Below are 13739 nucleotides of genomic sequence, written 5' to 3'. Positions count from 1 at the left end.
AAGGACAGATACCCACACATGTGTTCCACTGCTGTCCCTGTTTGTACATGTACTCCAGCTCCAGCGGCTGCCACAAGAATACCCCAAATTGGGACATCACAGCCACTTCACAGTGAGGACCCAAGCACTGCAGGGGCAAGACCCAGAATGGGACTGGATCTGGGCAAGTAAATGTTTTAACTAACTACACCTCAGAAAACCACTCAGGGGGTTGTTGTTTTTTTTTTTTTTTTAAGTCTGTTATCTGGAGTTGGAGTACCAAGTGAATTAATTATTCTTTCTTTACCTATTTTCATATTACCACAATTATTCACAAAATTTACTTTTATGAGGAGCAAAAACAATTCTGACAGCTCTCTTTATACATGAAACCAGTGTCAAAGCCAAACACTGGGGCTGGGGCTGGAGCTCAGTGGCAGAGCACTTTGCCTAGTGAGGCACTGGGTTGGGATCCTTCACACCATGTAAGAGAAAACAAAGTAAGGGCATTCTGTCTACCTACAACGTTTAAGGCTGGGAATGTGGCTCAGTGGTTAAGCATCCTTGGGTTCAATCCCCAGTACCAAGATAATAATAATTATTATTTTTTTAAAAGCCAAACAATGGTACAAGAGGCGGTTTCATTCTCAGAGGGCTAAAATCACTCCAGAATGCCCAAGAAGCCCTCTCTTTTTGTCATCTGTAACAATGGTATGACACTGACCACATACATAGACACTACATATCTCATCTCCATGCATTTCATACATAGATGTCTTCTTCACACATCCCTGACTACCTTAAAATGTGACCAGCTAAAATGTCTCTCCCAGCATGCTCAGTGAAATCGTTCCTTGCCCCAATTCTGTGAAAACTGTCCTGTCACTTTTGTTATGTCAGAGTGTCACTTTTGCTTTTTCTATTTTCCATTATTCTTATAAAAGACATAGGGGTGAAATGCCAAAAAACAAAACAAAACAAAAAAAACTGTCGTTCTGAAAAAATTTTTTAAAGCAACCCACTGGTCTTTAGAATGCAATCTTTGCTAGTAGTTGAACATCTCTCATGAAAATGGGGGCCCTGGATCCCCAGTCCCAGTAGATGCCCGGGTACCCCCTCATTTCTCCCTCTTCCTGGAGGCATTTTCAGAAGTCTATGATCACAGTTTGAAAACTACCTTTCATAAGTCACTGTCATAAATTATTCAAACACACAGACACTGCTCTGATGACTTGGCCAAAAGTGAGCTGATGTTTGCCAGCAGCCCCATGAGGCTATAGCTCCAAGCTAATGACTGTCCATCACCTGACAGCTCAATCCTGGATTTGCATATAAAATAATGAATAAAGGGTGTCACTGGGAATTCATAAAAGGTGGTTCCACCAGTAGAACATGTCAAAGTAGAAGACTAAACATGAAAAATTTCTTTTTTGAAAAATAGATGTATCAGAACTATCCCATTCGTCCAGTCACTCAGAGCATCTATGTATGACCTCTGCCTTTCTGCTGGAGAAGGCTGGTCAAAACCCTCTACAATGTAGAAGACCTCATTGTCCCCAGCATTAGATACCAAATTTTAAACTCTACCAGTTACTAATTTGAGACCCTAAAATGTTCTAACCAGGAAAACTGACCCTCCTTAGGTTGTTTTAGAGTATGGTTTGGTTTCTTTAGAAAGGACTCTCTCATTATGTGCAGTTAGTTGTCTAAAGAGAAATGAATGGGGCGCCCCTCTTGAGGTATCTGCACACCAGGTCTCCAAGGGGCCTGACATCAAGTCCATTACAAAATGCAAAGGACTGGAATTCCTGGGTCACTACACAACCTCCTTGGGGCTTGGGCAGGGCCTGGGACTAGCCAGCTTTGTTGGAGTGCAGGGTAGGATGGGAAAGTTATTTCAAAGACTTGTGTGAAGAGGATTCTACTCTGCCTGATCCATCAGCTGTTCATTCATTCGCTCAGCTGACATCTAGAGGCCTGCTCTAAATCCCTGCTAAGTGCCTGCAATTCAGGATCCATAGGATGAGATTCTGCCTCATGGAGCCCACTGATCCACCCTGTGGGTGATCCAACTCAGTGATGCCTTCAAGAAAGACAATACTGTCAGCATCCATTTTCAGACCAAATCCTCCACCATACCATGGCTGGTGCTATGCTTAGTTCTCTGCATTTAACCCCATGCTGAATCCTGGTGCTCTTTCACCCCTACCTGGCCCTCATAATCCTCCTACTATGACAGGTCAAGGCCCAAGTTCAGTTATCTCTGTCCTTATCATCCCTTCATCCTCAGCTTAGCTCCTCCACAAACATCATGCCAGATATAATGGAAGCCCGATGCCACTCGCCTCCCCACATTTCTCCCTTACCCAGAGAAACTCCAAAAAATCCCACTACAGCTAGAGTATGTGCCAGACACTGAACTATACAAGCACTTTTTCTGATGGTATCCTGTGGGGAGGTATCTGCTTTACAGAAAGGAAAAGGGTTTGTGGACGAGAAGTAATTCATCTAGTTAACAGCAGAACTGGAACTTGAAGTTTTGATGGGCTAAGACAGTAACTGCTTATCCACATATGACATGTCTGACACTAAATAAAAGGCTATCATCTCCCTCTTGCTCTGCTCTATCAGATCGTAAAATCCCAGATTTAACCCTATACGAAACAGATCTGCAGGTACATACATGTTAGATTTTTGTGCTGATATGCTTATGTCCCTAGAGCCTGTGGAGCTGTAGGAATAAGGGGTAAGGGGAGAAAGGTGGAAAAGGACAGGGGTGTTTTGTGCTGCACATCACATCACTTGATCTCAAAATAAACTCAGCCAAAAACCAGACTGGAGTGGATCCCAATCTACTTAGATCTGGACTTGCCCCAGAGTGGGTTCAGAACACAGTTCATTTTCAGGAAAGAAAAACATAAAAGTGTGTTTCTTGCTTTAGACAAGGAGAGTAAAGGTGAGTGACATTTTTCTCTCTTTGGAGCAACATCAAAATGGAGTCAGCAAAAACCAGCCATGGGTGACTAAACTTGAGTCTAAATCTTGCTTCAGATTGCCTGGGTTCTGGAGGTTCCAGTGTATCTCAAGGATCATCTCAAGTCCCTCTGCAGAATCCAGGCATGACAGCCAACCACTGCACCATCCTGTTCCCTCTCCAGTACTCCTCCAGTTCCAGAGGGTCAGAAGAAAGGCCTTGGAGCCAGAAATCCTACTTGCCTCCTACTCTCAGACTCTTCTCCACTGGGGCCCACTCAGGTCCCTGGCTACAAAGAATCCACCACAAGCCCAAAGACTGAAAAAAAAAAAACACGTTTTAATAAATACAAAAATCTCCAATAATGACTCTGCTCAGCTCAGGGGCAGCAGGAGTGGAGTGGGGGGACCCTTCGTGCTGAGTGAGGATAAATTAAAAATCCCAACAAGCCAGTGACATTATATACAGAAGGAAGGGGGTAGGCTTCTAGGCCAGAGGCCAGACAGTAACAAGGCAGGAGTTGGAGTGGATACGGCCTTGGTCTGCCCAGCTGCCTCTCCCCCTTGTGGAGCTGTGGTTCCCAGAGGTAGTGGGGGAAGGAGAAGAGGCAGAACCGAGGAGCCAAAGGCACTGGGCTTCCCCATAGGAGAATACAGGGTCCTCAGCACCACCCCTCCCCCCAGCTCAGGCCCCATCCTCTTGGTCATATGGCCTTGGGGCTGCTCCCTAGGAGCCTTCAGCTTCTTTCTCAAGCTCTGGAACAGTCCTGGTCTCCGGGGCTGCTGCAGACAGAGTGGGTAGATGTTGGAGGAGGAGAGTGGGAACAGAGTGACATGGAGAAAGTCATATAGGGGCCAAGCAGAATATCTCTGCTCTGGGCCTAGAAACGCCAGAATTTTCCAAGCAAGTCCATGCATACCAACTGTTTGCCCCAAGTGTAGTTGCTTAATTCCTCTGAGCTTCAGAAATCTCATTTAAATAGAAATTATAATAAATAACAGCCCACACCCCAAGACCACTCTGTGAAGGTAGGCTAGGAAGGCACCTGTGATGCAGACTGCATGGCTCTGGCATCACAGGGGCTCTCTTCCCTCCCTGGGCTCCCTGCAGCCAGCCCATAGCTGCTGCCCTGGCCACCCTCACTTACGCCGCCGGGGTGTGCAGTGGGAGCAGCATCGACTCTCCTTTCCTGAACTGCAGGATAATGACAGTGAACAGTCATCGCGCTCACAGTGGGGCACCCCTGCCTGGTATAGGACAGAGAGTAGCTGAGGGTCACCAGGGCCCACCTCCAGGAGTCTGCCCTCCCTGGAAAGCTATCCCCCCACCAGGCCCCCATTACCCACTTCACACAGGCTCCCACTTACCCCACACCTGCAGGTGATACAGCTCATCTCCCCAAAGGGGGGCACAGATGGGTGCCAGCTCTGGCTCTCTGGAAACCACTGTCCCGCAAAACGGCAGCCCCGGGGCCCGTCGGCCTGCATGGGATCCCCCAGCTGGGGGTGGGCCCCTGGCCCCACTGTTGGCAGAAAGAGGCAAGGCTCAACCCTTGAGAGCCAACGAGATTTTATTCCTCTTTGAATTCCCAAGACCTAGCAGTTTCTGGCACTTAGTAGTTAATGGATAGATGGACAGACGGGGCAAGAACTGAAGCTCATCACACCCCAGTAGCACATGCACATTCTTCCCACTGCATTTAGATCTCTGCTCCACCCTCACAGTCAGACACAGTCAGTGCTGAAGTAGCTGAGAAGCCCCTTCCCCTCACCTTCATCATGCCCCTCCTCACCCAGGTCAAGGCCTGCCCCAGTCCTAAAAGTGAGGCCCCAGTGCCCAAATCCCTCACCTGGACACTGTTTGCAGCAGTCGGTGGGGTTGGCGCGGATGGGCTGGGCACATGCCAGGCGGGGACACTGCACCTTCTCACAGTGAACCTCTCCAGTGCCCCCCTGTAGAGATCCATTGAGTGAAGGGTCAGGAAGAAGGGAGGACACATAAACCTCCCTCTCCTTTTACCACTTCAAATAAAACACGTGTGTGGCCTTCTATTCAGAGGCCTGGGCTTGCTTTATATTCCTAGACTCAGATCCTCATCATTGTGCCCTGCAAAGTAGGTACTACATTTGCTTACACGAGAGGAAAAGGCGAAGCTCAGGGAGGTTCAGAAAATGCCCAGGGTCACATGGAGCCAGTCAGGGAGCAGAGACAGAATTCACACCCAGGTCAGCCATTTCCCTTCTGCTACAGGAAGCTGGAAGCCAGCTCTCAAAGCCCAAGGGATTTTTCTCATGGTGTTTTCATCCTTGAACCTTCCTCACCAAGGACGGCAGCCCCCTCCCCATCTCTGCAGACCCCGCTGGGTTATGGCACCAGAGAAGATTGGGCAGCCATACCTTGCAGGTGCAGACAGCACACTTAATTAAGCCAAAGGGGGGCACGACGGGGTGCCACCGGGTACCCGCTGCCCGCCAGCTCCGGTCACCATCAAAATAGCAGCCTGGTAGGGGACAGTGCCCAGCTGTCATTAGTACTGAGCTCATCAGCTGGGCCCACAACCAAGGCTTGAGCTTCAGGGCAGCCCCACACTAGCTAACCCAAGGGCCTACTGGGTGACTGGTAACACTAATGAGGTCTGTCGGGTGTCACTTGGAATCTGTACCCTTCACCCCCACACACGTAGATTCTCTCCCTCCTTTCCCCCTCCTGGTCCAACCCAAGGCTCCTCTGATGCTCCAACCCTGCAGGCACTCTTCCAGCTCACCCTCTCCCGGGTCCCGGCTCCTTGGCAGCCCTGGAAGGTCTCTAGCATCTTGTTTCTCTGTGGAGCCAAAGAAATGGTGAGGCAGAGGATGACCATCCCTCCCTAAAGGAAGCAACCCCAAGGGCCGCCCCTGCACTACCTCTGCTCCCCTGCAGGGAACTCACCCGGGCACACGGGGCAGCACTGGTCAGGTGCCTGCACCGGGTGTGGACAGCTGGGGGGTGGACACACCACCGGATCACAGATCACCGTTCGTCTCTGCAGAGAGAAGGGGAGCATTGACGGGGTGCTGGACTCCTAGTCCCAGACCCCGGGCTCCAGCTGCGCCCTTTCAGGGCCTCCTACCTGGCAGGTGCAGAGTGAGCAGAGAGGATCGTAGTTGGGCGCCCAGCGAGCCCCGTGCGGGCGCTGTTGCCCCTCGAAGAAGCACGTGTTGGGGTCTCGGGGCCGCCCAGGGCCTCCAGGTTTGACCGGCGCTGGGGCTTCTGGGCCGGGGACCGCCTGCCCAGGCAGCGCTGGCAGCGCCGCAGCCGCTGCAACCGAAACGCCAGGAGCCCCCGCCCCCTCGGCCCCGGCAGCAGCCAGGCGCAGGCCGCCCACCTCGCATTGGTTACGGACGTGCACCTGGGAGAAGAGGCCAACTGAGACAGAATCTAGGCCCCCGCTCCAGTCTCCACCTTCGCTGGTCCGCCCCTCAGCACCAGGGCGCCCAGGAGGAGGTTATTAGCCTCAGCAATCATCCCAGCTGCAGGGACAGGACGGTGCTCTGCCACCCTCCTTCCGGGGCTTTGTGTGGCTTCATCCTCTCCACCAGCCACACTTTGATACTATCCCCTTCACCCCACCCACTGGGGGCTCAGAGAAAGCACAGGAACACAGGGCCAGCCCCACTACACCATCCCCAATGCCCACAATGCCCACCAACCTGCCCTCGCAGCTCCCCTCTGGGGCTACCCTTAGTGGTGATCAACAGGGAGGTGGTGCCCTGTGCCAGGTGCCGCAGCAGCTCGGGCTCCAGGTCCTTCACCACACCCTGGGCCTACAGGGAGACAGAATGAGGGATGGGTACAAGGCACTTTAGGGCTGAGCCTACTACTGCCCCTCAATTTGCAGATGAAGAAACTGAGACACAGGGAGAAGGCAATGGTGCAGAACTTGGAAACCAGGTCTCTCTGACTCCAAGTGCACAGCAGCCCAAACTACTTCAGTGGCTTGGCCATCCCACTACCCCTCTGGAGTCCCAGAATATTACATACTACACAAGGGATGTCCTTAGAAAGGAGAATGCATAATAAAAGGCTGAGTCAGATTCACATCAAGACCTGCCTAACTCCTAAGCCCATACCCCTCTGTAATACCAGGCTGCCTGCTTTCTGCTTTCCCAACCACAGGTCCACACATCCCTTCAAGCTAAAAAGCAAGATTTCCCAGGCTGGGGATATGGCTCAGTTGGTAGAGTGCTTGCCTCACATGCACAAGGCCCTGGGTTTGATCCCCAGCAACACACACACACATACACACACACACACATACACACACACACACACACACACACACACACACACAGGCAAGATTTCCCAAGCTGTCTCCCACCATCGTGTCCTCACCTCTGAGCCGTAGAATCCCTTCAGCAGCCGCCGGGGCCCTGGAATTCCAGGAGGCCCAAGGAGGTGGGCAGTGACAGTGCCCTGTTCTGAGCCACCAAGCCCAGCCAGCAGCACTTCATAGTGCAGGTGACAGTGTGTATCCAGGGAAAGCCAGGCATGCCCAGCTGCCTGGCTCTGCACAGGAGGCAGCACCAGGGCTCCCGCCAGGGGCACAGGCAATGCTGGGTCCAGAGACAGATTAGATGAGAAGGTGGCCTTGAGCAACCCCTTACTCCCAGCATTCCCATCTCCCCCAACATAGACTCTGCAAGCTGAAAGGCACCATCAATGGGTCCAGGCCTGGGAGCAGCAAGTTTTAGACTCCTACACCATGGCAACAGGGAGAGAGTCTGCCAGTAGGACCCCCCCATCCCCTTACATTCCCACCTTCTCCAGATGTCAATCTGAATCTCAGGCAGAGAAAGACACTCCCTAGGCTCTGGCCCTCTGGCACCATCCCTCACGTGCATTAGTCACAAGTCCAAGGATACAGAAAGGCAAGCAAACCCTGGAACACTCACTATCATGGCGGGCACTGTGCCCACTGTAAGGCAGGGTGGCCACATGCCCCCGCAGCTCTCCATCTGGGAAGTCCTTGGTGCCCACATTCAGGAACAGCTCATTCTGTAGCAGCATATGAGTGCCTCGGGCACCCAGCCCAGGGCAGACACCCACAGCCTGGGGGGCAAGAAAGGATGAGCCCCCTCAGCTTTCACACAAGCCCAGAGGCTGAGGCCTTTCCATGTTTTGTGCCCCAACTACAACAAGATGTATTTCTACACACCAGTAACACTGGATAAGAACTTTGCAAGCCCAGTTTCAAGTCTCTCCTCTGTTACTTCTTAACTACGTGTAACAACCTTGAAGAGTTACTTAACATTTCCAAGCCTTCAATTCCTCATCTACAAATGGGTACTGTAAAAGTAAAATATATATATAAATAAGATAACCAGTGCAGGAGCCAGCAGTAGAAATGTCCAATAGTAGCAACCATATTATCATAGTTATTCTACAGTGTATTGCACAGTACTTCTTAACTACTTCAATTTGATTTGACTGTGAGCTTGCTGAAGACAAGGGCCACATCTGATTTTCTTTCCTTTTTTTTAGTACCAAGTTAAGCACCCCTGAGGTGCTTAACTACTGAGCCACATCCCCAGCCCTTTTTAATTTTTATTTTGAGACAGGTTCTCGCTAAGTTGCTTAGGCCTCATTAAGTTGCTTAAGGCCTTGCTAAGTTGCTGAGGCTGGCCTTCAACTATATAGAGATCCTCCTGTCCCCTGAGTCACTGACATTACAGGTGTGCACCACCAACCCCAGCCCCCACACCTTATATTCTTTGTACTCTAGACCCTAGCCTGGGGATCACTAAAAATATGTCAAATGAGTCAATGAATCAATGAGAGAGTCTGTGAGTAAGTGAAGGATACTGTATAACCCTGCACATCCACCAGGCGTCCCACTGGTGACCCTGGCACTGTGGCTCTGCCTGGTGCCTCACCATGTGTCGTCCCAGCTGGAATCCAGCCATGTGGCACAAGACAGTGCGCTGATTCCTCCGCTGAGGCTTGGTCTCCAGTGTCATGGCCACCACCTCACTTCCTGTACCTACCACTTGCACCTGGTGGGCAGGGTGGGGGGAAGACAAATTGAATAGGCAGCAAAGGCCTGAAGCTTGAACCATTACAGGTCAAGAATCCCTTCAGCAGCCGTCAAAGGAGAATGGTGACAGCCCTTACCACCTTCTGCAGTCCCTGACTCTTACCTGGTAGATCAGGGAGCCATTTCCTAGCAGTGTGAGGCTGGCTGAGCCGGCAGCACCTGTCTGGACTGGGATTAGGGCATCAGCCCCACAAAGGACACTCTGCAGAACTGTAGAGGGGCAAGACAGGCTTGCTACATGGCCACTCATAGCTTGAGTCCCCAGGAGTCTCCCCCATCCACCCTGGCCTCTTCCCTGGCACTTGTTTGTGCCTCTTGGATGGGTGTACCTCAGGTGCCAGGCCCCATCCTGCCTCACCATCGCAGCTCTGCCTGGCAGCAATGTGTCCACTGATGCGCATTTCTGGCCCACCTGCCCTCTCCAGGGCCATCTGCAGTTCCCCCAACACCAGCCAGTCCATCTCCTGGGCTGTCAGATTGGGCAGCACCTCAGCAAAACCTGGCTCCTGGGAACAGACCAGGGTATGATGGGCACTAGCAAGAGGCCAGGGCAGGTGGCAACAAGAATCAGAGCCTCCCCTCCCTCACCTGGGCTGAGGCATTGGCCTGGAGCTCCCGCAGTAGCTGACCCTGATGTAGAATCTGGAGCCTTAAGGGAACCTGGGGTGCTCCTGTAATGGGCATACATGTGGACATTTCTAAGAGATAGGTACCCTCTCTGCCCTCTCTCACACTTTCCCCACCACACTTACCCACACTCTTAGGTTCCAGCAGGCCCCGGAAGAGCAGCAAAAAATGCAAGGAGTCCTCTGTATCACTGAGGGTGAGCAGGGTGATACCCCCCACACCCTGCTGTTGTAAGCCTTCTAGAGTCAGGATGGCACTGAAGGTCTCTGAAGGAGGGAGGATGGTGACAGCCCATCAGAAAATCCCCTTCTCAGCCCACCCTGAGAATATAAAGAGTTTTCTTCATATTCAGCAGCTGCATGTTCCCCTTACCTGCAGCTAGGGCCCGGTGCCGAATGAGAGGCCCCCAGACCTCCCCTGAAGGGTGAGTAGGTGTCACAAGGGCCACATGCAGCTGTTCTGCCCTAAGGAGCCTCAAAGACAACCTAGGCACTGCCCGCCACACCCCACAGACCTGTAACAGAGAGACAAGAAGGGCCCACACTCAGACAGTATGCCGGACAGGCCAGCTAAGAGGCCCAGGCCTGATGAGGAAGGAATATGGAAGGGAGCCCCCAGGCCCTCCTAGGAAGCTTAAGAAGGTGCCCAGGAGCCAGATGCTTGGGTTCAAATCCTGGCTCCACCACTTACTAGCTGTGTGACCTTGAACAAATCACATTCTGCTACTGAGCCTCAGTTCCCTCATCTGTAAAATGGGCATCATAATGTCAGTGCCTTCCTCCCACTGGGTTGTTCTGAGGACCAAAGGAGGCAATGCAGAGCATGCTCTCAGCACAGTGCCCAGACTGGATAAGCGCTCATAAATGGCATCATCTCACCAGGCCATCTTGGGTGGGGGATGCAGGGTGTTCAAAGAGGATGCTGCCGGTGGAATCTGAGAAGCGGACCCTGCTGGGACGATCCAGCCTGGAAATGAAAAGTCCAGTAAGGCTGGACAGGGAGCCTGGGCCAAAAGCAGCACACACACACACACACCCCTACCCAGCTTTCTCAGTTCTTCTTCCCCTCTGCAGTTCCCCCAGCTGACCCGCTCCTCCCTTCTTCCCCTTTCTCACCTCCGGTAGGAGATGGAGAAGCGTAGGCTGGAGCGTAGCAGTGAGACTCGGGCACGTGCCACTGCCTGCGACCTCGGCCCAGTCAGCAGCGCCACGAAGTCTGCCAAGGGAGGAAGACGTTATGAGCACTGTCAACCATCGCTGACCGCCGCCCCCAGGACTACCTCTAACACACCCATCCCCTCTTACCCGTGTGGCCGTCTGCGCGTGCCCTCTCCTCAGCACCCGGCTCCCCACGATCACTGTAACTGCGATGCTCCGGATCCCTGGGATATTCAAAGGACAGGCCCGGCCGCTGCTGTTCCGAATTGCTGCGCTCTGTGCCAGGGGTAAGAGACACCGGCTACAGCAGGCCACCGCAATCCAAGTAGCCCAGGACCTACTATTGCACCCTTTTGCCCTCCCCTTACCACAGAGCTGCTCTTACCTTGGGGGCAGGTCTGGCAACAGTGTCCTGGTAGCTGGCGCGGCTGCCCACAGGCCAGCGTTGGGCACTCAGGTTTGATGTTTTTGCAGCTGACCCTGCCAGGGCCCCTCCCACGGCGACCCCACTGTGGCTGATCTCAGAGAACAGGGAAAAATCAAGTGGGTGCAAGATGTCAGACCGTTAGACTACAGGGCAAAGAGGGAGAGTCTAAGGACCAGTGCAAAGTCCACCGGCAGAGTCCGAAAGCTCTGGCATTTACAGGTGGAAAGACCCTAGACAAGTCGCTTAACTTCTTTGGGCCTTAGGGTCCCCCTCTAGAAAATGGGGATAATAGTGTTATCTATCTAGAAAAGTTGTAATGGTAGTTGAGAGAGAGAGAGAGAGAGAGAGAGAGAGAGAGAGAGAGAGAGAGACACGGAAGGCACAGAGTGAGCGATCAATAGTAGTCAACACCTGAGACTTAAAGGGGGCGATCCCAGCTTCCTTCGCCAGAAAACTCATCCCAAGTATCTGTGGACCAGTCTCTTCCTCCTGAGCAACTAGAGTGCACTCCGACGTCTCAGAACCCCAGAGATCCCCGAGCGGCGGCTGTAGGGTTCACTCACCGCCTCACAGGCGCACAGAACGCAGCGCATCACCCCAAAGGGCTCCCCCAGGTCCGGGTGCCACGTCTCGTCCAAGGCATAGACCTTCCCGCCGAAGGAACAGCCTGCGGGGACGGGCTTGGCTAGCGGCCGCTGTCCCGCTCGTGCAGTATGCCCGCCTTGGGGGCTGCCCGCCCGGCCCTGGGTCCCCTGGCACAACGCGCCTGGCGGCTCCAGCCCGCCCGCTGCGCGGAGCCACCTGCGCCCGGGGTCCCCTCCCGGAGGGTGCGAACTTGCCCAAAGCTGGACTCACCGCCCGCGCCTCCCCCCCCCCCACCTCCGGCGCCCACCTACCTGTCGCTCCCCGAACGGGCAGCGGCTCTTTCTCAGAACGAATGGGCAGCGCGGGAGGCTCCGGGCCGGCGCCGCGGGCCGGCCGGGAGCCGAGCAACAGCAGCCCAAGGAGCAGCAGAGGGGCCGGCGGGGCCGGGAGGCTCGGCATGACGCGAACGGGACAGCTGGGGAGGCGGGCGGGAGGAGGGAGCAGGACGGGAGGAGGGAAGAGGGCCGGGTCGGGGGCGGTCCGGCGGGAGGGGGCCGGGGCCAGGGCCGGGGCAGTGCGGCAAGGGGCTCGTCAGGCTGCCGCAGAGTCGGCGCCGGGCCGGGTGGGGCGGGAGGAGCGGCCAGGAGGAGCGCGGGCGGGCGGGCGCTGACCCGGGCCGTACTCGGCTCTAGTGCCCCGGGCGCCGGCTCCGGCCCGTTTTATGCCCGGCGCCCGACGCCCCGGCCGGGGGCCTCCTCCTCAGCAAACGGGGCGGCGGCGGCGGCTCGGCGAGGGGCCGGGCTGAGCCCGGGGGGTCCGGCCCAGCGGCAGCGGCCCGGATCGCTAGTGGGGGAGGGGAGGGAGGGGCTGGGACCGGGCAGGGGAGGGAGGGAGGGGCTGGAGGGAAAGGGGGAGCAAGGGGGTAGGGGGAGGGGAGGGACCAGGGGGCGCGAAGAGGGGAGGAGAGGCGGGCCTGGAGCCCCCAGCTGCCGGCGGCCACAGAACGACTGGACCGGGAGATGGGTGTCCAGCCCAGGAACAGATTCTCAGGGCCAGGGAGGGGCCAAGGCTGGGCCTGAGGCCTGGACGGGTCACTGGGCAAGGACCTTCCGGCTTGAAGGATGAAGACTTGCCTTTAAGGATGACAACTGATCTCTTCTTGACTCTAGGCCCTACTTCCCCCTCTGAGGTCTGTCCTCCTTCTAGAGATTCCCAGGACAGAGACTTATGCAGTAACAGGCAGTGTTACCCCTCGGGTAGAATGTCATTGTTTCCCACTGTAACCTGTCCTTAAGCCCATTCAACCATCACCCTCTTGCTCTCTCAACCTCTTCCTTCACCCAAGGGACTCTCTTCCTCTCCAGCCCACCCCCAATCTCCTTTGTCTTGGTTTTCTGGTCATGTCTCCCTGTCCCCTCCCACCCCCACATCCCCACCATCCTCCCAGCTATCCCAGCACCCTCCTTCCTAATCTTGGGAGGCATCTCGTCTGGCTGAACTGGAGAATTCCGGGATCTAGGCCATACTCCTAGCAGACAGCCCCATCCTTAGGAAGAGGAACAAGAGAGAGCCTGAGGAAGAACTAGGGGTAGGGGGTGGGAACAAGGTCAAGCCAAGAGGCCCCTGAGGAAAGAGACTGTAGGGAGACTGGAACTGAGGGGAAAGCAAAGTAGTTAGAGCCAGGGCCAAAGGAAAGAGGCGGGTGGCAGCAGGGAGGTATTTGCGGGGGAGGCTCAGCAGCTGTCTTTCCTAAGACAGGGACACATGGGCCTGGTTATTTCTCTTGTCACATGTGGAGTGGTAAGAGATGGAAGAGGGCAAAAGACAGGGCAAGCTCAGGGCATGGACACAGAGGTAAGTGGGTTTAGTTGTCCAAGCCCTTGGGCCCTAGCAGAAGAGCACCTGGACCCAGGCTTA

The 13739-nt window shown here is 54.5% G+C and overlaps 1 protein-coding gene across 3 annotated transcripts; it reads right to left on the bottom strand.

Moving 5' to 3' along the window:
- Positions 1–3275: 3275 nt before the first annotated feature.
- Positions 3276–12589, bottom strand: Chrd (chordin). 3 transcript variants are annotated; one of them, XM_076867592.2, is made up of 23 exons: positions 12134–12589; positions 11801–11904; positions 11196–11325; positions 10958–11086; positions 10769–10868; positions 10532–10619; positions 10026–10167; positions 9779–9919; positions 9615–9697; positions 9385–9532; positions 9130–9236; positions 8866–8985; positions 7885–8041; positions 7325–7545; positions 6643–6756; positions 6063–6341; positions 5882–5975; positions 5718–5774; positions 5350–5453; positions 4803–4905; positions 4321–4475; positions 4101–4200; positions 3276–3735 (listed from the first exon to the last, which is right to left on the bottom strand). In XM_076867592.2, exons 1-23 carry the CDS (start codon positions 12279–12281, stop codon positions 3680–3682), a joined length of 2880 nt encoding a protein of 959 aa, XP_076723707.2. In that variant the 5' UTR covers positions 12282–12589; the 3' UTR covers positions 3276–3679. The 3 variants fall into 3 exon arrangements, with proteins under 3 accessions (XP_076723707.2, XP_076723708.2, XP_076723709.2); XM_076867593.2 differs by having other exon boundaries at positions 3276–3732; XM_076867594.2 differs by lacking the exons at positions 7325–7545; positions 7885–8041.
- Between the last annotated feature and the right edge of the window lie 1150 nt (positions 12590–13739).

Source organism: Callospermophilus lateralis, chromosome 10, assembly GCF_048772815.1.
Source record: "Callospermophilus lateralis isolate mCalLat2 chromosome 10, mCalLat2.hap1, whole genome shotgun sequence".
Taxonomy (NCBI): Eukaryota; Metazoa; Chordata; class Mammalia; order Rodentia; family Sciuridae; genus Callospermophilus; species Callospermophilus lateralis.
The sequence above is the reverse complement of the archived record's forward strand: the minus strand, read 5'-3'. Positions and strand labels throughout refer to the sequence as shown.